Source organism: Coregonus clupeaformis, chromosome 10 (genome assembly GCF_020615455.1).
Source record: "Coregonus clupeaformis isolate EN_2021a chromosome 10, ASM2061545v1, whole genome shotgun sequence".
NCBI lineage: Eukaryota > Metazoa > Chordata > Actinopteri > Salmoniformes > Salmonidae > Coregonus > Coregonus clupeaformis.
Window position 1 is genome coordinate 28420183 of NC_059201.1, and position 25354 is coordinate 28445536.

At 41.4% G+C, this 25354-nt stretch overlaps 1 protein-coding gene across 2 annotated transcripts in view; it reads left to right on the top strand.

The window, feature by feature from the left end:
* The first annotated feature begins 570 nt into the window (after positions 1-570).
* Positions 571-25354, top strand: part of LOC121574959 (chemokine-like protein TAFA-1) — a 259847-nt gene continuing 235063 nt past the window's right edge. For both annotated transcript variants that reach the window (XR_006002268.2, XM_041887665.2), the window contains exons 1-2: positions 571-1139; positions 10039-10185. Coding sequence is in view for 1 of the 2 variants with exons in the window: in XM_041887665.2 (XP_041743599.1) it covers positions 10062-10185 (124 nt within the window). In the remaining variant the exon portion in view is untranslated. The remainder of the gene's footprint in view (positions 1140-10038; positions 10186-25354) is intronic.

Here is a 25354-nt window from a genome sequence, read left to right on the forward strand (position 1 = left end):
CAAGCCAGCAAAGCTGCCAACGCTGGATAATGTGGTGATTACAGATTTTGGATGAGGCAGACTAAAAGTATCATGCTCTGAGCATATTTCAATCTCTTTTCAAATGCTGGAAGGCAATGAGTAAAAGAGGCACATTCACTCCTACTCCACACCTTCTCAATCCATCTCAACACACACACACACACACACACCAAAACACACACACACACACACCAAAACACACACACACACCAAAACACACACAAACACACAAACAGACATAAACACATTCATAAACACACACAGAAAGTGGGGTGAATGGCCAAAGTCCGGTATCACCTCAGTAAGGTCAGAGTTCTGATTGAGTGATGATTTTGAGAAAACGTAACAGCACATTATTGTGGTAAACTGTGAGATATTTTCATGAGAAGAAACCACAGAGTGTCATGTCTCATGGTACGGTGAAGTTGAGGGGCTTAATAGACATGCTTCATTAGATGATAGAGTCTCGATGCAGAAGTGGGCAGTCTTGCTTTAAGACGTGATGTGATCCAGCTCTCTCTCTCTCTCTCTCTCTCTCTCTGGCTGGGCTGTATTGTAATAGACACACACGACTTAGTGCTTTTGAAAGAGGGCTGAGCCTCACACACACAAACAGCGCAGTTTCTCAATGGGGGGACGGAGTCAAGAGGAGACAGAACTGTCGTTCCGCTGGAGCCGATCTCCGTCCGTGTGTGAAAAGTGAGGAGTCAAATTAACACTCTGTTGTCACGAGAGGGCTTTTACATTCACAGGAGTAAGAAGAGAGAGAAAAGGAGGTCTGTGGTGATATAAAGGTGATATGAGCCGCCTTCCATCCTGTAAACCCTGACTAGTTTGTAACAGCGTGTTGTGGCTGTGAGCTGAGGTGGTTTCTGGTGACCGCACTCCCAGGATTTCAGACGGACAGAGAGAGTCGAGGGGGGCAAGCGGACGAGGCAGAAACAACAGAGCTTCTCCCCCTCTTATCCTGCAGCGTTGTTCTTCTTTACACCTGGAACTTTGTTGGGAATCCCTGGCCTCAGACTATGGATGGATTTAAGACAATGTTGTGAGTCTGTTGGACAGACAGTAATACTGACAGCAGGGCACCCTTTCTTTTGACCAGACAGACCACTCAGGTAAGGCTGTGGGGTTATTCTCTGGGACTGTTGGTGCTTTGTGATCATATTCTGTTCCTTCTGCTAAATATACTATTATTTAAAAAATCTGATTATGGAACTGTTATAAAATAAGGCTAGCTTTCATGTTTGTAAGAAGTGGAAGGGCTCCAGGAGTCACTGAATAATGATGACAGGTATGAGCTGTGAGCGACAGACAGGCAGAGCATGTGACACGACCTGAATACCTCTGTTGGATTGAACAACTGTATGGTTTAGTGAAGGAGAGTAGGCTATGGACATTCCAGATATATGTATGTTTTAGGACATCCCAGGTATTTCGTGTTGACTGATATTTTTAAAGTTACAGGCAGTCAGTTCTAAGTAGGGCAGAGATGTCAGTCTCGTTCTTTATGGAAAAAAAGCCAAGGCTGCAAAATCAAAATGTTCTAGCCCAGACCAAGTTACTTTTCAGAGTCAATATTATTAATTCATTTTCATGTTATGCTATATTACAAACACAGTTATTAGCCTATATTGAGATGTAAAATTGTTACATGAAATCGAGCTCAAGTCTATTCCATGTAAATATGTTATGTTTATACAGGCTAACCTAATCTAACCGTGTCAAAAGAAGGCATTTACTTACCATATAAAATTGCCCCATTATACCTATGTCGTAGGGAAGGGTAAACATCTATCTCGTGCCGAGACGGTGCGCAGGTGTGTCCGGGCAGGGGGCATGAGCTCTTGTTTAGTCTAAATTGGCGGGACATGGGATGCTTATAAAAAAGACAATGTAACAGCCGTCATTACCAATTACGAATTCCACGACCACCAAGAAGATTTAAATCAATGGTCTAATTAGGCTGCAAAGCGGAGACCAAACGGCTCATTAAACAGATGCGCAAATGGTCAATCCTGCATGAAGTGCACATTCCTTGTTTATTCATTGAAAAAAACACGGAGGTAAGAATTCTAACTGAAAGTCATTTGTACACAAATAGCCAACTAGCCCTGATAAGGTGATTTATTTTTCATGTGTCTGCCATTTACTCGTGAAAGTTGCCGTTTACATTAAAATGCATAAGCATGCCTGTGTGGTGCGGTCTGAATATCTTTCTCGGTCCCCTCTCCATCCCTATTCTCTCGCGCTGTCGATCAGGACCACATTTCTTATTTGACATGAATGAGTGCTGACAGTCGGAGAGTTGCTTAGAGCTGAACGGAAAGGCGGGGAGGACAAAAGAGCAGTTTCTCTCCATGCTGTTGTTCAGGCTAAAGATTAAATTTTTTTCAGGAACTTGCTAGAGAGAAACACAGTGCGTTAAAAAGCATTCCCCAGGGAACAGTTCACATTTCCACAAAATGTAGGATTATAGCGGATTTATTGCATGAGATGGGATTACAATGCGCCATTAATAGGCCTAATTATAGGCTATGCTTAATTTCTGCGTGTTGAATATTCAGTAGGCTACTCTCAATGTCATTTCAGGGTAGTGGGAAGAATGTCAACTTTTTCTCGAACCGACATGCACACACGAAGTTGCTATAGGCTAGTAGCCTATCATTTGGAGAGAAATACATCCAGATAGGCAGCTACTGCCATTGCATCGAATATTCAGTAGGCTAGTCTCAATGTCATTTCAGGGTAGAGGGAAGAATGTCAACTTTTTCTCGAACCGACATGCACACACAAAGTTGATATAGGCTAGTAGCCTATCATTCTGAGAGAAAAAAATCCAGATAGGCAGCTACTGTCAGCGCGTCTGAAGGCAAATTAATAGCCTAAATACTGTACATGTGTAGCAGTGGCGACCCGTCATTCAGGGCAGGAGGGGCAGAGTAAATAAAATTAAATCAATACAATTGTTGCCTGTTTTGCATGTTACTTTGGCATTAATATGTGTCACATATCAGTTTGCAAACAATGTATAAAAAAAACGATAATAATTGAGTTAAGTAAGCTCCATACAAACATGGTCTCCTTTTTTTGCTTTCTTGAGTAAGTCAGCTCCAAAATACAGGTGTTTCAGCCTAGCTCAGTGCTTTCTGTGGTGATGGGGCAGCAGGCGGAAAATACAGAGCGTAGGGGTTGGTAATACTCTCTAGTTGCGCCGTGATTGGCTCAGTGTTCTGTCACTCATGGATACACGAAGTCACCGCAAAAACTATGGGGAGAGCTCGAAAATTCAAGCCCCTTGGGTGCTGGCATAGATTTACATTAGAAGTGCCCATCCAAGAAGGCTCAAGGTCATTGGCCACAGATAAAATGACGTCAAATCACGTTTTATCTACCGTAGCTTTGATTAGACTGATCATGTCAACATCATACCTTCAAAATCTTAGCTAGCAAGCTAGCAGCCATCATCATGAATCAAGCTGACAATCTACTGGCAAATCCTTTTCAATCCTTGTCATATTAAGATAAATCATGAAGAGAAAATATAAATAAAACATATCGGTGCTCATCGGCCATTGGACATAAACATTACACAACAAGTTGGAAATTGCAAATTCGACAATGAGTGGTTTGGAAGGAATCAGTGGCTAACTGCAAGCGTTGCAAAGCAATCAGTGGGTGTGTGGTCCAAGTCTGGGTTTAAGGGTCTCTTTTCCAAGCTTAAAAGGATAAACATTCAACATTGGCCATGCTGTCAATCCAGCATGACTTCTGCAGCGTTCAAAACGACTGGAAACTCGGAACTGGGAAGTCTCAGACTTCAGTGAGTTCAATACAACTGGGAAAATACATTTTGAACGGTCATCCAATTCGGAATTCCAAGTTGGGAACTGGGGCCTCTTTCTAGAGCTGTTTATGTAGGCCCTAACAGTTTGTGGGCACCGTTTGCCAGCGTTATAGTGCAATTGTATTGTTTACTGTTGTGTTGTGTAGTGGTTTGCTGGCATGCATGAAAAAAAAAGGGGGAATTTGCCAACCGGTATTACAGGTGGCCTCAGTTTAGGTATTTTGCCATTATCAAATTAATACTATAACAAAAAACTTAAACCAAGAGGACAACTCCCTGCTGGCAATCTGTGGCAAAGTATAAGCCTAATGTGTTTCACGGGAGATGGCGTGAAGGCACTGGACAACTCTTTCAGGTGAAGTCAGATGTTTTATTTTACAGCAAGGTGATCAGTGTTCAGCTTTCGACTTGAATAGGCTACAAATGAATTCAGAACATTTTAAAAAGCTAGGATAAATGATCAAACTCTCATTCACAGTGTATGCTACTGCAGGCTGAAGGTCTGAAACAGACTGGAATAGCGGTTGGTAACCCACCCACCTGGATTGGGTGACACCAACTCACTTCTCAAGAGTATTTATCAATCTAAAATACATCTCATTGTTACACTCATAATAAATGGTATGAGTACATAGTTAGGTAAAACGTCCGTACCATTCATCAACTCCAAATGGTATGGAGCTCATATGTTTTATATTCTCAAAATAACAAACAGGGAGAATGTTAACTGTTCCAAATTGGCACCTCCAAACTAGGCATGAATGGGCACCAAATCTGGCACCCCAGCCCCCTAGGAACAGGAAGTGCATGTCAGATGGTGGGAAATATTGTAGGGTGTTTTGGGGTAAAACGTCCCTCAACTTCTCTGCTTTTTGGTCCCATTGGCTACTACCTTCTAACAACGTGAAGGGAACCCGTGCACATTCGCAGATACTGTGTGTGACTGTGTGAGAGCGAAGTCTTGTGTCTCGTTCATCTCAATATCTGCAGTGCTGCTCGTGGCAACATCATTTAGCTGAGTCTACCTTTAAGTGTACCATGTAAATAAACTAAGTGCTAAAAGTTTCAAAAACCAAAATGTTTGACATAGGCTAGTACTAATTATTGACATGAAGATAACCAACCAAACAGAAGCAAGTGAATGAAGCTGCACATATCTCTAAACATCATGTTTTAATGGTGACTTGTAGTTACAAAATTACTGTGATAATAATGTTATAATTCAACTGGTAAAACAAAAAATAAGCATTGTACTATAGTCCCTCTATATAGAGAATGGAGACACACTGGTACACAACTTGGGTGCAGGACCTGTATTCATAGTCTCTCAGAGTAGGAATGCCTTGCAAATCATAATGTATAAGATTATATGGACAGGGAGGACCTGATCCTAGATCAGCACTCCTACTCTGAGATGGTTTATCCCAGGTCACTTTTACAAATGGGGACCTGAAAATTCTACTGAATGACTGGGAGAGATAATGACCACTGCAGTTTTGGCTGGATAGGAAGGGTTTGCTTTAGTGAATGCAGGACCATGAGCATGGGAGAATCTCAAATGGTTTTGCTCGACGATGATTCAAGCATATCGCTTCACCCGCAATAACATCTGATAAATATGTGTGGCGGATTTTTTAAAACTTCCGCACTAGCCGCTGAAAGGATACTCATGAGTATCCTTGGAGAGACAAGGCTATTGAGGAGTGCACTACACTTCTCTGTTTGCCTACTAATGAATTGACACTCTCCTCGACCACTCAACCGCTTATCGGTTTCCGGGTCACAGAGGAGAGGAGGATGGATGAGAGTACAGACCATTGGCCAATTGAGAATCTCCCCATGTGATTCAGAATGGAGCTGAGAGGAGAGGAGGTAGTAACACCTGGAGAGGAGGAGTTATTATTCACAGTGAGGGAGGGAGAGGTGTGGGTCCATATGTCGGCCTTCAGCAGCCATTAGACGATCGTTAAATGAATGGCCAAGGTGTGTCATTATACCTTTATGTGTACTGTTTTCATTTCACATTGAACTGTTCTAACACTACACTGTTCCAGCATCAGAGATGAAAATGACTCAGAGCACATCCTAAAATTGAAACATACACTACCGGTCAAAAGTTTTAGAACACCTACTCATTCAAGGGTTTTTCTTAATTTTTACTATTTTATACATTGTAGAATAATAGTGAAGACATCAAAACTATGAAATAACACTTATGGAATCATGTAGTAACCAAAAAAGTGTTAAACAAATCAAAAATAGCCACCCTTTGCCTTGATGACAGCTTTGCACACTCTTGGCATTCTCTCAACCAGCTTCACCTGGAATGCTTTTCCAACAGTCTTGAAGGAGTTCCCACATATGCTGAGCACCTGTTGGCTGCTTTTCCTTCACTCTGCGGTCCGACTCATCCCAAACCATCTCAAATGGGTTGAGGTTGGGGGATTGTGGAGGCCAGGTCATCTGATGCAGCACTCCATCACTCTCCTTCTTGGTAAAATAGCCCTTACACAGCCTGGAGGTGTATTGGGTCATTGTCCTGTTGAAAAACAAATGATAGTCCCACTAAGCCCAAACCAGATGGGATGGCGTATCGCTGCAGAATGCTCTGGTAGCCATACTGGTTAAGTGTGCCTTGAATTCTAAATAAATCACAGACAGTGTCACCAGCAAAGCACCCCCACACCATAACACCTCCTCCTCCATGCTTTACAGTGGGAAATACACACGAGGAGATCATCCATTCAACAACACCGCATCTCACAAAGACACGACAGTTGGAACCAAAAAATCTCCAATTTGGACAAATTTCCACCGGTCTAATGTCCATTGCTCTTGTTTCTTGGCCCAAGCAAGTCTCTTCTTCTTATTGGTGTCCTTTAGTAGTGGTTTCCTTACAGCAATTCGACCATGAAGACCTGATTCACACAGTCTCCTCTGAACAGTTGATGTGAGATGTGTCTGTTACTTGAACTCTGTGAAGCATTTATTTGGGCTGCAATTTCTGAGGCTGGTAACTCTAATGAACTTATCCTCTGCAGCAGAGATAACTCTGCGTCTTCCATTTATTTACATTTACATTTTAGTCATTTAGCAGACGCTCTTATCCAGAGCGACTTACAGTTAGTGAGTGCATACATTATTATTATTATTATTTTTCATACTGGCTCCCCGTGGGAATCGAACCCACAACCCTGGCGTTGCAAACGCCATGCTCTACCAACTGAGCTACATCCCTGCCGGCCATTCCCTCCCCTACCCTGGACGACGCTGGGCCAATTGTGCGCCGCCCCATGGGTCTCCCGGTCGCGGCCGGCTACGACAGAGCCTGGATTCGTACCAGGATCTCTAGTGGCACAGCTAGCACTGCGATGCAGTGCCTTAGACCACTGCGCCACTCGGCGCCCATTCCTGTGGCGGTCTTCATGAGAGCCAGTTTCATAATAGCGCTTGATGGTTTTTGCGACTGCACTTGAAGAAAACCCCTTGAATGAGTAGGTGTTCTGTAACTTTTGACCGGAAGTGTATATCTTTGGCCTTTATATTTTGAGCTGTTAGGCTACAGTGTGTACATGGTGTGAAGTAGCCAATATCAAATCAAACGACTATCATAATTAGCTAACTAATTTAATAAGCTAGTTATTGCTGTTGATACGATGCTCCTTATTAGCTGTAATCAGAAAATGTTCTACAATCCTTTACTTGCCGATACTCTCTTAGTTCTCGATTCGGCAAACACCAGTGTCTTCTAAACCGCCATGGCTAGTTGCAGGTGGAACGTTGGAATTGAGAAAATTCTTAAATATTAAATTAAATCAATTTTTGCTCTATGAAGTAATCCAATAATGTATACACTGCCATCTTAGAGTATCTTTGTCTTCTCTCATTGATCAAGACAGGTAAGTGTCAAGCGACACTTGATTTCTGAGTTGTGCATATGACGTGCAGCACTTTGGGGTTGTCACCCACCTGTTTACAGCTAAACAGGAGCATATGCACAAGCTTGGACACAAGCTTGGTTGATTTGTGATGCTTGGTTGAGTTAGTGTCTATTTTTTGATTGCACCGTTTTTTGGGGGGGAACTCATCAAAAATGCCCATCGTAGGAGAGGTGACTGTATTGCAGTAATACAGTGGGGGAAAAAGTATTTAGTCAGCCACCAATTGTGCAAGTTCTCCCACTTAAAAAGATGAGAGAGGCCTGTAATTTTCATCATAGGTACACGTCAACTATGACAGACAAATTGAGGAAAGAAAATTCAGAAAATCACATTGTAGGATTTTTTATGAATTTATTTGCAAATCATGGTGGAAAATAAGTATTTGGTCACCTACAAACAAGCAAGATTTCTGGCTCTCACAGACCTGTAACTTCTTCTTTAAGAGGCTCCTCTGTCCTCCACTCGTTACCTGTATTAATGGCACCTGTTTGAACTTGTTATCAGTATAAAAGACACCTGTCCACAACCTCAAACAGTCACACTCCAAACTCCACTATGGCCAAGACCAAAGAGCTGTCAAAGGACACCAGAAACAAAATTGTAGACCTGCACCAGGCTGGGAAGACTGAATCTGCAATAGGTAAGCAGCTTGGTTTGAAGAAATCAACTGTGGGAGCAATTATTAGGAAATGGAAGACATACAAGACCACTGATAGTCTCCCTCGATCTGGGGCTCCACGCAAGATCTCACCCCGTGGGGTCAAAATGATCACAAGAACGGTGAGCAAAAATCCCAGAACCACACGGGGGGACCTAGTGAATGACCTGCAGAGAGCTGGGACCAAAGTAACAAAGCCTACCATCAGTAACACACTACGCCGCCAGGGACTCAAATCCTGCAGTACCAGACGTGTCCCCCTGCTTAAGCCAGTACATGTCCAGGCCCGTCTGAAGTTTGCTAGAGGATTGGGAGAATGTCATATGGTCAGATGAAACCAAAATAGAACTTTTTGGTAAAAACTCAACTCGTCGTGTTTGGAGGACAAAGAATGCTGAGTTGCATCCAAAGAACACCATACCTACTGTGAAGCATGGGGGTGGAAACATCATGCTTTGGGGCTGTTTTTCTGCAAAGGGACCAGGACGACTGATCCGTGTAAAGGAAAGAATGAATGGGGCCATGTATCGTGAGATTTTGAGTGAAAACCTCCTTCCATCAGCAAGGGCATTGAAGATGAAATGTGGCTGGGTCTTTCAGCATGACAATGATCCCAAACACACCGCCCGGGCAACGAAGGAGTGGCTTCGTAAGAATCATTTCAAGGTCCTGGAGTGGCCTAGCCAGTCTCCAGATCTCAACCCCATAGAACATTTTTGGAGGGAGTTGAAAATCCCAAAACATCACTGCTCTAGAGGAGATCTGCATGGAGGAATGGGCCAAAATACCAGCAACAGTGTGTGAAAACCTTGTGAAGACTTACAGAAAACGTTTGACCTGTGTCATTGCCAACAAAGGGTATATAACAAAGTATTGAGAAACTTTTGTTATTGACCAAATACTTATTTTCCACCATAATTTGCAAATTAATTCATTAAAAATCCTACAATGTGATTTTATGGATAATTTTTTCTCATTTTGTCTGTCATAGTTGACGTGTACCTATGATGAAAATTACAGGCCTCTCTCATCTTTTTAAGTGGGAGAACTTGCACAATTGGTGGCTGACTAAATACTTTTTTCCCCCACTGTATCCTACAAATGCACTGTGGATTTAATGCTCCTGTTTTCTCTCTCCTCCTTTAGACATCCCCTGCCATGTGTCTCTAACCTGTAGCCCATAGAGATAGATAGAGGACTCTAGCGCCCAAAAGCCTGTTTTAGCATGGGCAGCACCATTGAGGACTTTCACCATTTTGAAGTAGTCAAGTGGGTGGGACTTCCTATGGGTCAAATAAGGATCACATAATTCCATCCAGGTCACCAGGAGGGATCAGCCAATGAATTATTATCGTGAGGAAACATTCCATAACTGCATGTGGCAGAAAATTGCCAATCAGTGTGTTTATCAACTCATAGAAGTAGTAGAAGAAGAACATTGACTACTTCATAATGGAAATGGCCTCAATGGTGCTGCCCATGCTCTCACAGACGCCATAATGGGACAGATACAATGTTGTGTCCTCTATCTCTATGCTCTAACCCTTTCTCTCTCTGCCCTCTTCCTGTAGCCGCCCTGCCACCCTGCCCTGACATGTCCTGGTTCCTGGGCCTGTGGATTAGCATGGGCTTCCTGCTGCTGTGCCAGGCCACGCTGTACGAGACCCTCCAGCAGCACCACGTGCCCCGGCCCGGACGCAACGCCATCCAGATCCTGGGTGAGTCCCTTTCTCTGTTCTGTCTGCCCACATCCCGTTGTGCCCACTACTCACCCAGTTCTCTCAGGGGAGCTCTCTGAGAAATGTCAGAGTAAAATAATACTATCTTATCACTGTATCCCCAGTGGAAACAGTGAGGCAACAGTCTTCTGTCTTTTGTAATAGATTGGTTTGCAACCAATATGTTAGCTACTGTGAGAAGAAGAATAGTGCCCTGTGGTTTCACAACTTTTTATATTTGTTTGTTTCTATAGATTATGGCGTTGTATAATGGATTGTTTATGTTTCTGATGGTTAATTCATGTATCCAGCTGTCAGAGGTGTCATGCCCATAGGGGGCACAGGGGCACGTGCCCCCTCAGATTTGTCCTGTTTTTATTTTTTATAATTGTTGTTGTTGTTGTTTCTCTGTAATACTACTAGCCACCTAGCAATTGTTGGCTTTAGCTAGCCCAGATAGGTTCCCAATCTCCAAACCTCATAACTAGCTACCAAGAAGCCATTTCAGGCTATCAAGGAAGTTAGAGTAGCTAGCTTGTCTAAGTATCTTAGCTGGCATGCCTGCTGGCAAGGTTGGTAGACATTAGAAAAGCAAGCAATAACTAAATATACTGAATAAGACTCACATTCTTTTCAATCTTTTACCCAGATTTTAGCAGAGATGTAGAGAAGCATATTTAGTTTATCTAAAAAAATTACCAGGATACAGACAGCTCAAGAGGTATGCTTAGATATGCAGAAAATAAATATATTTATGACATAGAATTAAGCATAATAATTATGGCTCTAAAAAAAGGTGTTTCAGGTGTTTGAAAAAAGCAAAATTCTCCAACAATTCTCCACCAGCCACCCACCCACCCACCAAGCAATCCAAACTTATTTTGTGCCTCCTGAGATTTTGGGGTGTGTGATGCCTCTGCCAGCTGAACATAAAACTGCACCATCTTCAAAGCAGGCTTTATTGACATTCTCCTACATTCTTTGCAGTAAATTGTTTTTGCTTGGAGATGATTGTAATGTTTAAGCTCAGCTGCAGCTGCTGTTTTGATCTGAGGTTGGAACTCCCCCTCTGCCCCAGACAGACAAAGAGCACTTTTTAACGGGAGAGGATTCTCAGTGTGGGGGAAAGAGTGACTGCAGCATCCTGAATCTATCAGACTAGCTGGTTGATTGGTACGTAGGACAGGCTCTAGGCAAAACTCCCCATCAGTATGCTGTGAGTGCAGGCTGCTTTGATCACTGTGGCTTAGATGGAAATAACAATTATGTTTCTCTCTCACTCTCCGGAAACATTTGGCAATTAAAGCCAGTTCCTTCTCCACTGTGGGGGCTAAAGGGGAGGGAGTCAGTGAGGTGGGTCTGATTCTCCTCATTTATGTGGGAGTAGAGTAGTCACATTCTTTCACTCCCCAGCCATGTGTCTTTGGAAGCAGCAGAAGCAGGCTCCTTTAAGCTTTTAACAATGACTCGCTCCCTGAAGCTTCTGACGACAACAGTATTCCAAACCCCTTTCACCAGGAAACCAAATCCCAATGCCTGTTAAACATTGATTCCATCTATCTGTGCTTGTCTCAAAAAGACAGTGACTGAAGCAAAAGCTATAAAAAAGAGACATTGATTTCCCCGACTTGTGATGTCGACAAGATTGTTGATAGCCAATTAGGTTTTTAAGCAGCAGTGAACTAGAGCAGTGGTGCAGGGCAGGCGGCTTGTTTTGGGGTTGGAACAGCTGACATAGTGGGACTTGGGTGTGGGTGTGAGACAGAGGCTTCACCCAAAGTGCTATGGGCTCATTATGAGCGACAGAATACATTTAGGAAAACTTTGCTTCCATGTTTTTTTTTACAAGGAAGTGCATGTCCTACAGTAAGTGTCTTCTGAATTATGCAGAGGTCCAAGTGAAAACAAAGAGAAAACCCTGCCCATGGCACATAGAGAAGTCAGCTAGGTTATGGGTGAGAAAAATATCCTCCTGTTCTAGTTTTGTGAAAGGGTTCTTGTCAGAGAAATCAGCTTGCACAAACACACACTATACTGTGAAAATGGATGAAGCTCTGAGTGGTGGCACAGAAGAGCACAGGATGCATTTACTGTTCAGTGTGCTATACAATAGAAAATTGTTTTATAAGGGAGAAGATTGGTACGGTCAATCAGCAGCATTTACTCAATTAAATTCTGTCTGATTTTCCAATTTTAGAATTATAGAAAGATTAAGTTAAACTCAGGCTATCTACAACTAACAGTGATGTTGTGTAACAATAATTGGTGAGGACATGTTAATATACGTGTAATCACCATTGGATGTGTTGACGTTCACTATCATAGTAAAAAAAACACTCCACACTCATGTTCCTTTTATGTTGACCGTGTGAAGGACACTTTTTTTTCAGAGTTGTTTTGCAACTGTACAATTTACTGTAGTGTCAAGGCCTTTTAAGTTCTCATCAATCTTACTCAACTGCAGAGTGGTGTTAACAGATCTAACCAGAACTGCTTTCTCGGAATTGAAATGCTATGATGAATATTTGTATTAGAATTGATTTAATAATTTGAGGATGCTCTCTGGTTACAGCAACCAGACCCTTTTATATAAATAGATATGCAACACGTGGTGACCAGAGTGAGATCTCTGATTGATAAATGCTTTGGTTTTATGCTTAGCTGTTTTCTGTAATCAAATACAATTGAATGGATAGGTATAATTAAAAAGGGGAAACGTTCAACAGAATTCATTCATGATGCGTTATGTTTACCTGTCATAATGCGTTACTCTGTAAGATGCCTTCATCTGTGATGTATGGTAACATACAGGGTGTTGATGCTGAGAACATTATTAACATTACTAATAAAAAGGAACTTTATATGTTCAAATTCAAAGCATTTTACCACGGCTAAAACTATTGGCAGTCAATACACAAAACAAACTTGAAGGCAAGGCCAGAAAAACAAACACAAACCTAATGGGCTAGACAGTCAAACTTGCCTTCGATGCAGTATCTCTGTTTACACAACTTATGCCTTGGTACACATGTCTTATTCTGTAAACCAGAATGATACCCATGAGTCTACCAAATATTCCAACTATTGAAATATTGCCTACGCAAAGGTATTACACTATTGCTTGATTGACAGGCATGTGTTCTGTACCATAAAAAAAAGCCTTGAATAAAGGTAGGTGTGGATCTCTATATGGAGCCTGGTTTTCAGACTGGCTACCTGAGCTCCTTGGCTGAGTGAGTGAATGATGCAGCAGCAGCAGCTCTCAGTGCTCAGACGAGGGTGTGAATATATCACTGCACAGGGGAAGTGAAGGTCATGTTGAGCAAGGTACAAATGTAATCCTCAAGCCTGTTCAAGCATCTAACAATGTTTAAAAAATCAGCTTATCCCCTCCTGCAACAGCGAGCGGACAGAATGCCACTGTACAGTACATGCATACCAAAAATATACGAGGAGAGATAGGGGTTTTCAACCTCCATTTCTTTATTTATTAGAATATTTCAGTGAGAAATCTGCTGGTCACAGTTGAGGCTGGGATTGAGTAGCGAGTTGCCTGACTGCTTCATCACCTGCTCAGGAAGCGGCGCGGTTGCCTTCCCATGAGCCCCTGCTTCGCGGCCTCCACTATGTCCCCCGCGCCGGGAAGATTGATTGTTCCCAGATTCTGGGCAGCCAATTCTGGTCTCCCAAGAAATAATCCACTACACTGACAGATGAGGCGAATGTGACATGACACACAAGCCCAGCTCAGCTCTCTCCTCACCTGCCAACTAACACAGTACTGCCAGATCCACTCCTGGAGAAAGCAGGTTGCAGCTGTGGATGATTCTACTGGACACTATGCAGCCCAGTAGAAGGGTCAAACTGTAACATTCAAATAAATATGTATTGTCATTGTTTGCAGAAGTTAAATTGAAATCAAATAGTCAGTTTTATGTTCAACTGCCACCAAATATTTATTTGTTTCCTTTCCAAATGGAAGTGTATTGTCGTTGTGTCTCCTAGCAACGCCCATTGGGAGGATATTGAATCCAATGGCGAGGCATTCAGTTTATGATTCTAACATAACTCTCTAAAGGCACTAGCTGATTCCCATTCTGATGTAAGCTACAATATTAAGATTTACAGTATCATACATAACTATTAGTCCTGAAGGAGCTGTCCTTAGCTGTCATTTTGACAAAACAAAATACAATGTTGTCAGACACAATAACAAGTCAATTGTTTGTTGCAATGTCAGTGCTAAACCGCCTCTCATAGTTGAGTAAATCAGTAATGACAGGTTAGCCAGTTGTTTCCCCCGTTCTACATGAAGTGCAGCAGCCACTTGGTGTGACTGTGAACTAATGATGTGATTAGGAAACACTTGAATCATCCTTGTAAGAAAAGCATACAGGGGAAATTGAGAAATACTGTATAGGAAGTAGGGTGCTGAGGAAATCCATGCTGATTTTGGATGGTTTATAGCATAAGGTGGATAGGTCAGAATTTGCATACTGCAGCAAACAGTGCTGATATTGATATCGTACTGCACTCTTGAGGGAGCTTTCAAGGAAGCATTTTGCTGCACTGTTTATACCTGCTGTAAACTGTGTACGTGACAAATACAATTAGATTTGAATCCATACGGTTTATAAAACGGTTATAATTATTTAATCCATTTAATATAAATATCTCATAATGAATAACTTATTGAAAGATGATTGGAAGACAGGCACTTTAATGTTCAGCGTGCCATTTGATATGCAATACTCCTTCAGTCTAGGAAAGCTCTTGAGGCAGAAACAAACATGTAATTACTACTATTATTAATCATGACACAGAAATAACCACACATCTAAACACAGTTTAAAGTGAGCAATAGCAGAAAATGAAATGTCAACCAATAGTAGTAAAATATGGAGAACCCTGGGTGTCAGTGTTGACGAATGGAGCCCTATGTTATGATGAGCAGATTGACCACCATTTAAATGTGTGGAGGCTTTTTTATATGATTCATGTATCCTGACATTCTGACATCTTTGTTATGGTTTACTTTTACATTTTCTGCTCTGGCTGTGGGCTCTTTTCTGTAGGATGAGATGTCTGAGTGTAGGTGGGTGTATTGGTGAATCTTAGGGCGTCTATATTTCGGTAAATGAGGACTGGGTTGAATTCCGGAAACGTACATTTGAAGACTGAATTTATTTTTTCATTGCCATGCGTATGGCTAGCTTAGAAGAGGGATGGTTTTCCTGTCTGAGCTTGAGAACATGCCAATTAGCTACACTATCAAACATACATTGCATACAAATATATCCTTGCAGTTTTAGAAGTTATTTACGGATTTCTCCATTTCCTTATTGCTGTGATTTACTGCCTATAACCCCCTGCATTGTTCCATACAGTAAAACATGAAAGAGACATACACTGCAATCTCACGATAGTGCTCAAACCATATTTAAGTACTGTCAACATGAATGTAATCCAAATTACTGGTTCGCTTATGCAGCTTCGATTTACACGCTTTTGCAAACTGCCAAAGGGCAAGCAGTTTTACAGCTACCCACAGGAAAGTAACATCTCACTAGGAGTTCTTGTGTTTTTGTTTGGCCATGAATTTGATTAATTTCACACACACTTTTAATTGCAAGGACTAATTAGTGTGAGAATGGATGATGGAAACAGGATTCAATTAAATTCCGCTAACTGGAATGGATGGGGACTTAATCAGATTTTTTGTTGTTGTGCAAATTCGATAAAAAGGAAACTTTTGATCAGGTTGGCACACACATACACACGCACGCACACACGCTCACACACACACACACACGCACACACGCTCACACACACACACACGCACACACGCTCACACACACACACACGCTCACACGCACACACTACACACACACACACACACACACACACACACACACACACACACACACACACACACACACACACACACACACACAGAAAGTCACAAATAAACCATTACCACCTAGAGAGTGGCCAGGACAGGGGTTCTGGGATAGTGAAAATGGCTTTCTAAATGAGGTGACAGCAGGCATGGTTTATCAATGCAATTCTCTTGGGCTAAGAAAAACATACTTCCACATCCCCTTAAAATCAAACAAAAGCACAACTTTAGTTGCTCTGACGTAATTGCCTGACGATGAGAATCAAAAAATAAATGCACACAAATGTAATAAGAAACATCCAATTCTGAGCATGCCGTCTACCAAGGCAGTCTTTTTCTGGTCTTGAACACCCAAAGCCTTTAATCTGGTTCCACATTGGGTTGTAATTGCTATGAAAACTTCAGGCTTTAGTTGAGAGCTCATTGTTGAGGTCTCTCACTCTATCGCATAGCATGCCCTTCGAGGTAATGAAAGCAACCTTTTTAAAACTGGGCAATAACTGCCTCATCATTCCTATACAGAACATCACTCTCTCACCCCTATCTTCCCTCCCTCCCTCCCTCCCTCCCTCCCTCCCTCCCTCCCTCCCTCCCTCCCTCTCACCCTCCCTCCCTCCATCTCCTCGTCTCTATCTGCCCCTGAGACGATTCGTCATGGATCAGATGAGACCATTTGTCATGGATTAGTGCACTTAAATGTCTGTGTGATAGTGGAAGCAGTCACTGGAAAAGCTTAGGAATCCTATTACACTGCTTGTTATGACCGGCGGGGGGAAGAGACTAGGGATGGAGGTTGAACTGGCATTTTATTTGAGCTTCATACCATTTCTGTTCTTGTACGACAAAGAAGCGCTGATTCATCTGAAAGACAGTCCTCTTGGAGGAGGAGGTCTGGTTGAAGTAGCACTAGATTGTAAAAGTGGAGTGAATATGTTGAACATGTACTTTCCTCTCTCTGTATGTTCACTCAGTGCTCTGTCAGAGCTGCTATTGAATCTGTCTTCTGAAGAGTTAGTTACATTCCTTTGCTTTCTCTCCATCTTCTTCAATTATTCATTTGTTAGGAAATCTGAACGATTACTCTTGTTTGAGCATCCCTGACTCCAATAATGGAGGTACACATTGAGATAATATCTAGAAAGAGATTGTCACTGTTTCACAATCTTCCTAGGCCTATTCAACACATTTAATTCAACTGTAGCAAGATCACAGGCGTCTCACTGCTGGTACTTTGATGGGCCTTTTTCCCCTGAGTGAAATGAGATAGTAGCGGATTAGATCCTGTGCAATCCTTATCTTCTCTCTGAAGTCAGATAACTGTGTCAGACAGAGAACAGGTCCTGTTTATCACACAAGGTTAGTTCCTCTACTCCTGTCGTACAACAAACACAAACTAATAGACCAACTCACAGTTTAGAGGAAAGGGTGTGTCCTCTGCCCCATTTCAGCCTAACCTAGATTTAAACACCCTCATAACATTCACTGTATCCAGGATAACAGTGGTTCTGTTCTCCGGCATTTAGATAGTTATTTTTAAAAATCATTACACAAAAAAAAGGTATAATGGTCAATGTGAAGTGACAACAAAATGTGCCTCCCTGCCTGCAACACCAGTATCTGATATAATCCCAGGCGTTTTTGAAAAACAGTGTGATCACATCAATGACATAGCGATAGGAAGGCCAAAAAGATAATCAAGGACAACTACCACCCGAGCCACTGCCTGTTCACCCCGCTATCATCCAGAAGGCGAGGACAGTACAGGTGCATCAAAGCTGGGACCGAGAGACTGAAAAACAGCTTCTATCTCAAGGCCATCATACTGTTAAACATCCATCAATAGCACAGAGGCAGCTGCCTACATACAGACTTGAAAATCACTGGCCACTTTAATAAATGGTACACTAGTCACTTTAATAATGCCACTTTAATGTTTACTTATCTTGCATTACCCATCTCATATGTGTACACTGTATTCTATACTATCTTAATAATGTTTACATATCTTGCATTACCCATCTCATATGTATATACTGCATTCTATACTATCTATTGCATCTTAGACTATGCCACTCTGATAATGACATTGCTCATCCATATATTTATATATTCTTATTCCATTCCTTTACTTAGATTTGTGTGTATTAGGTTTTTGTTGTGGAACTGTTAGATATTACTTGCTAGATATTGCTGCACTGTCGGTACTAGAAGCACAAGCATTTTGCTACACTCGCAATAACATCTGCTAACCATGTGTATGTGACCAATACATTTGATTTGATTTTGATTTGATTTTGATTTGATTTTGATTTGATTTTGATTTGATTTTGATTTGATTTTGATTTGATTTTGACAACACATACTGTAGCCTACCAAATGGAAACCCATGCAGGGAACAAAATAGTTCATATATACAACAATGCAAATATCAGTGTTTTTATGCAGCTCCTCTACCATCCCCATCCTTTTTTATCGTGTGGCTGAACAGAAATAGCTTGGTTATATTAATGGAGTAAAGAGACACAGGCAGGTAATTGTAATGCAGCTACTTTGCACCATCATTTAGAACCACTGCAGGGGAAGAATGTTACTCATTTGCTATTTCGTTTGCAGAGAACTCTGCACTCCAGCACCTAATTTACATAGTAACAGTCAAAATGGATTGTCTTGAATGTGTAGCAATTTGCCGTCCAATCGTTTCACTTCAGTGTGAGTTTTGCATACCCTTGAAAGGAGGTCACCTTATTTTTTTAACATAGTTATATCTATGGGCTTTTATGTTTTTCTGTCATGCGTAATGTGCGGTAGCCTATAACGGCACAATAATTTGGGCTTTTTTGGGCTTGAGCTCATAAAATGTATTTAATGTAGGGCTCATAAAATGTATTTAATGTATGGCTCATCAGACTCAGGTAGCATCAGATTTGAATTTTCATGCCGATCAAAGCTCTAATCAAATTATATGCTTTAGAATGACACTTCCGGTTTGGGCAGGAAATACAGGGAAACCCTGGAGAAAAGTGATAATTCTCCAGATGGAACATTTGTAAAATACCGGGAAAAATATTCAGCCCTAGTCTGAAGCTTATTCTTTAGATGTTTGGGGCTGCTGGTGAAACATGATATGCAGGCATAATCAAAGTGACACTGGACTAGCACACTTGCCGGAGTCTTTGGGGTGTTTAATACGTTTCCATTCAATTGGCAACAGATTTTCATGCAAATATTCTAAAATATGTATAAAAACAATATGCACATTTCAGGGTTTCCTTTAGGAAAATGTTGTGCTGAACAACGTGACCGGGAAGATTTTAATTTACCAGACATTTGAGAAATTTACCGGACATCCATATGCATTCAGATCCGACTTGGTGCTGCCGGTGCCATCAAAAAATGAGGGATATTGGCCAAATGAGCCACATTTATGTGTCCTTAAAAACAGCCTATAACAAATTACAAAAACACTATTCCTTGTGTTTCAATGTGTAGCATATGCAAAACTTTATAGGCAATTTATTTTATTGGTTTTTACGCTACTATCCTAAAAAGAGTATGGTTCAACTGTTGGAGATTTGAGCACGAAATTCATCAGAGCATTGCATGCATAGGCCTTTAGGCTTTGGAGTCCACTGTATGATATTAATATTGTAAAAAATATATATAGCCTATATAAAGGAAGAAAAGCTTAGGCCTAGCCCCAGACAGATAGAGAGAGAGAGATAGAGATATGCCGGCGACATGCTACGACACTGACATGCATTTCTTTATGTCAGATGGCTACCGCATCTGCTATACAGATATAGATGTACAGAAGGAGGCTAATTCGTTAATATTTTGTATAAAGATAAGCATTATATTTTTCGATTATAGAAGGAACTCTGGTAAGCCTGAAACATTCTTCCTCACCTCAAGTTCAACTGTCGGAGTCAGTTGGACTGCCGGGGCACACTGCCTTCATATCATAGGCTTGCAGTAGCTAAAGCTTAATAATAGCCACATCAAACCTTCACAAACGTTTCTAAACTTTACTAGGGTAATATCAAAAGTAAGTCAAGCCATTGTTTATAGGGAAAATATGAGCAGGCTATCATATTGTGGCAAACACAGCATTTCTTACAATAATTTGGAACTTAATTTGGCCAAAGAAAATGGCTCAACAGAATGAAACAAAACACTTGCGAACTGGTTTAAACCTTCACAAAAGTTTTGAACAGGCTATATTGCAGAAATTACCAACAAAGGCAAGTGCCTACCATACCCAACAAATGACAGAAATAGGCTAATGTTATTTATTTTTTACAACAGACCTACTTATAATCTTCAACTAAATATGCAGCACACAATTAAAAAGACTAAACAGATTTTTCATATTTCAATAACTGGTTTCGATTAATAAAAAGGTTTACAATAATAGCAATTATATATAATAATAATAATAATAATAATAATATTAATAATGATAAAACAAAGGATTTCCTGAATATGGAGTTGCACAGTAGCCTGCATTCTTCACATCTTTGATAAATGCTATATTAAAACGTATATAAAATTCCCCTTGTAGGCTTTTCACTATAGGCATACTCTTTTTCCTCTAACTTTTGTTTTACTTCTCAGAAGCATGGGCACTTGTGCGCAAGGCGTGAGAGAATGGTGCTGAAGTGCACATTCGGGGTATAGGCTATGATAATTTGGCCTGCTACAATTTTATTTATAGTCTTTCCTTTTTTGGGGGGTCAAATGCAGGCAATTACCAGCTAAGGGAAACCCAGGAGCATTTTCCCATCAGCGTTGTTTCCATCAAATTGACTTGTTGCAGATAAAAGTCTGTACATAAATACGTAGTGCACATAAAAATACAAATTAAATGGGTTTCCAACGCATTTTCAACTCTAGGCCTACTAACGGTTTTGTCACAAAGAATGTTGTGTAGGTATAGCCAATGTGCCCACTCTGTTATTGGCACATGCACTCTAGCCAACAACTTGCAGATATAGTGCAGGTATAGCCTACTACATGATGAGATTATATATGGACAAAAATGCAAGATTATTTTTATTTGTCAATGGCAGTCAAGCATCGATCATCATGACACCAGAATAAGACCCTTGATATTTATTGGAAAGGAGCATCAACCTCATCACTGTGCACTTTCACCACCCTGTGAAGTTCATCATAACTTATTTAATCTATAGCCTAATAAACTGTATGCTTTCCCATGATGTGGTGATGTTTTTTTATCAGACATGTAGGCTACTTTACCTGCATTAAAAGGTTGGATGGAAACCTGGTTAATGTCAAGCCATGCTGGAATTATATTTTGGATGAACGTGCACATGCCTACAGAAGACTTTTGAAGTAGCCCAATCAGATTAAAACATTGTGACAGGTTGTGTTAATGCCACATATAAAAGGTAATACATAAAAAAAGTTAAATGATAAATATTTTGGCTATATTGAAGCGTTAGGTTCTAGGTGCACGAGGAATAGCCGCTCAGATTGGAAAGGAGGCAGAGAGTGTTAAATCCCTGAATAACTGGGCCTGCTGGGAGCATACAGTATGCAAATACAGCATGCAAATAGTCCGGGTAGCCAGTATCAGAAGCAAAAATACAGCCAGACTGGCCTACTACTGTGGCTTTCTAGACATTATAAACTGTTTAGAGTAGACCCAAAACTGATCCAAATCGAATGAAACATTCAAATCACAGGGCTTTTGTGCCGTTATTCAAATGCAGCCTAGAGTAGAATTTTGTACTCACTTGAAAACAATAATGCAATTTATTCATTGCATTGTGGTTTTGTAGGCTAGTCTAGGTAAGGATCATTGTATTGTCCCTAAACAAGATCAATAGGGGAGATTTTTTTAGCTGTATGCCTCATGTCTTCGCTGTTATTTCATGCGCAATGATGCACCTGGCCTCTCCGCTGCCTATCAGCTATTCCTATTAGTTCTCGTCGATATTAAAAATGTATGCAGCTTTGAATGTTTTTATGTGTGGTATGATTGCTACTTAGCCAATTGCAGATCTGGACAAAACGATCCACCTACCACTATTGTCACTATGAATGGTGTGTAGAGGGCAGGATAGACCGTTAGACTGGTAGACTATACTGACCTCTGTGGTATAATAAAAGTTAGCCCATGGAAAAGCGTAGTGCATAAGGGATGGACCAAAACATACAGTGGGGAGAACAAGTATTTGATACACTGCCAATTTTGCAGGTTTTCCTACTTACAAAGCATGTAGAGGTCTGTAATTTTTATCATAGGTACACTTCAACTGTGAGATACGGAATCTAAAACAAAAATCCAGAAAATCACATTGTATGATTTTGAAGTAATTAATTTGCATTTTATTGCATGACATAAGTATTTGATCACCTACCAACCAGTAAGAATTCCGGCTCTAACAGACCTGTTAGTTTTTCTTTAAGAAGCCCTCCTGTTCTCCACTCATTACCTGTATTAACTGCACCTGTTTGAACTCGTTACCTGTATAAAAGACACCTGTCCACACACTCAATCAAACAGACTCCAACCTCTCCACAATGGCCAAGACCAGAGAGCTGTGTAAGGACATCAGGGATAAAATTGTAGACCTGCACAAGGCTGGGATGGGCTACAGGACAATAGGCAAGCAGCTTGGTGAGAAGGCAACAACTGTTGGTGCAATTATTAGAAAATGGAAGAAGTTCAAGATGACGGTCAATCACCCTCGGTCTGGGGCTCCATGCAAGATCTCACCTCGTGGGGGATCAATGATCATGAGGAAGGTGAGGAATCAGCCCAGAACTACACGGCAGGACCTGGTCAATGACCTGAAGAGAGCTGGGACCACAGTCTCAAAGAAAACAATTAGTAACACACTACGCCGTCATGGATTAAAATCCTGCAGCGCACGCAAGGTCCCCCTGCTCAAGCCAGCGCATGTCCAGGCCCGTCTGAAGTTTGCCAATGACCATCTGGATGATCCAGAGGAGGAATGGGAGAAAGTCAAGTGGTCTGATGAGACAAAAATAGAGCTTTTTGGTCTAAACTCCACTCGCCGTGTTTGGAGGAAGAAGAAGGATGAGTACAACCCCAAAAGAACACCATCCCAACCGTGAAGCATGGAGGTGGAAACATCATTCTTTGGGGATGCTTTTCTGCAAAGGGGACAGGACGACTGCACCGTATTGAGGGGAGGATGGATGGGGCCATGTATCGCGAGATCTTGGCCAACAACCTCCTTCCCTCAGTAAGAGCATTGAAGATGGGTCGTGGCTGGGTCTTCCATTATGACAATGACACGAAGCACACAGCCAGGGCAACTAAGGATTGGCTCCGTAAGAAGCATCTCAAGGTCCTGGAGTGGCCTAGCCAGTCTCCAGACCTGAACCCAATAGAAAATCTTTGGAGGGAGCTGAAAGTCCGTATTGCCCAGTGACAGCCCCGAAACCTGAAGGATCTGGAGAAGGTCTGTATGGAGGAGTGGCCAAAATCCCTGCTGCAGTGTGTGCAAACCTGGTCAAGACCTACAGGAAACGTATGATCTCTGTAATTGCAAACAAAGGTTTCTGTACGAAATATTAAGTTCTGCTTTTCTGATGTATCAAATACTTATGTCATGCAATAAAATGCAAATGAATTACTTAAAAATCATACAATGTGATTTTCTGGATTTTTGTTTTAGATTCCGTCTCTCACAGTTGAAGTGTACCTATGATAAAAATTACAGACCTCTACATGCTTTGTAAGTAGGAAAACCTGCAAAATCGGCAGTGTATCAAATACTTGTTCTCCCCACTGTATGCGCATGCAAGCAGATGAGGAAATTTGGCTAGGATGGAAGAAGTTATATAGTAAAACCTGCAAAAGAGCTAATGTAAACCAGGGAAAAAAGGCACTACCATCCCCTGTGCCCAATAAAAAAAACACAACCCTCCCCAAAGCAAAAAAAAACCATACCTTATTTTGGACCACCCCTCCTACCCATGTAAATTGCGATCTGTCCCTAACTAGAGTACTTTTTTTTTTTTTTTTTTTTTTTTTACTGCTGAGTGCAAGTTAATATTTTACTCCCTTTGGTGTGCTCCCTCACTGAAGTCCCGACCATACAAGTGGAAATAAATATAGATGGAACAATTTATATTAAATCTCAGGTATCGTATCGCTTTAGGTCTGTATTGATCGTCCCTTGCTCATTGTTCATGTTGTACCACTGAAATATGTATAGTTAACATCTGTAGCTCTGCCTTTAAAGGCCCAGTGCAATCAAAATTCTGTTTTTCCTGTGTTTTGTATCATATTGTACAACAGCTGATGAAACTAACAATGTGAAAATGTGTTTTTTTTTTTCAGTGTTATTTCCTGATAGTTGCTGGTTGAAAATACAATCTACACAGGACCTTCTAATCAGAAGGTTTGCATGGGCGGGAGTTTCGGCTTGCCTGGTGACATCACCAGGCGGTAAATTGATTAATAGACCAATAACAAAGAGATAACAAACCTCTCTGGTAGTAACTGCTAGTTTTCAGTTTTCCCCTCCCCATTCAAAACCCCAGTCCTAGTAACATTCTTGCTTGAGAAATAGTTTTTTGCTCAAAAGCTATTTTTGACAATTTTAATGGAAAACTACACTACATGGCCAAAATATGTGGATACCCCTTCAAATTAATGTATTCAGCTATTTCAGCCACACCCGTTGCTGACAGGTGTATAAAATCGAGCACACCGCCATGCAATCTCCATAGACAAACATTGGCAGTAGAATGGCCCGTAATGAAGAGCTCAGTAACTTCATAGGATGCCACCTTACCAACAAGTCAGTTCGTCAAATTTCTGGCCTGCTAGAGCATCCCCCGGTCAAGTGCTGTTATTGTGAAGTGGATAAGTCTAGTAGCAACAACGGCTCAGCCGTGAAGTGGTAGGCCACACAAGCTCACAGAACAGGACCGCCGAGTGCTGTCCTCGGTTGCAACACTACCGAGTTCCAAACTGCCTCTGGAAGCAATGTCAGCACAAGAACTGTTCGTCGGGAGCTTCAAGAAATGGGTTTTCATGGCCGAGATCACCAGATGCTATGCCAAGCGTCGGCTGGAGTGGTGTAAAGCTCGCCGCCATTGGACTCTGGAGCAGATGTTCGACGAGCAGGTGTCCACATACTAGTGTATTAGAGTAAGGTATTTAATTGTTGCCCAGAAATGATTTGATATGGATATAAAAACAGCTGCATTGGGCCTTTAAAGTCCCTGTCTGGGTTCTCATCATCCTACCCTCCACAGTCAGGA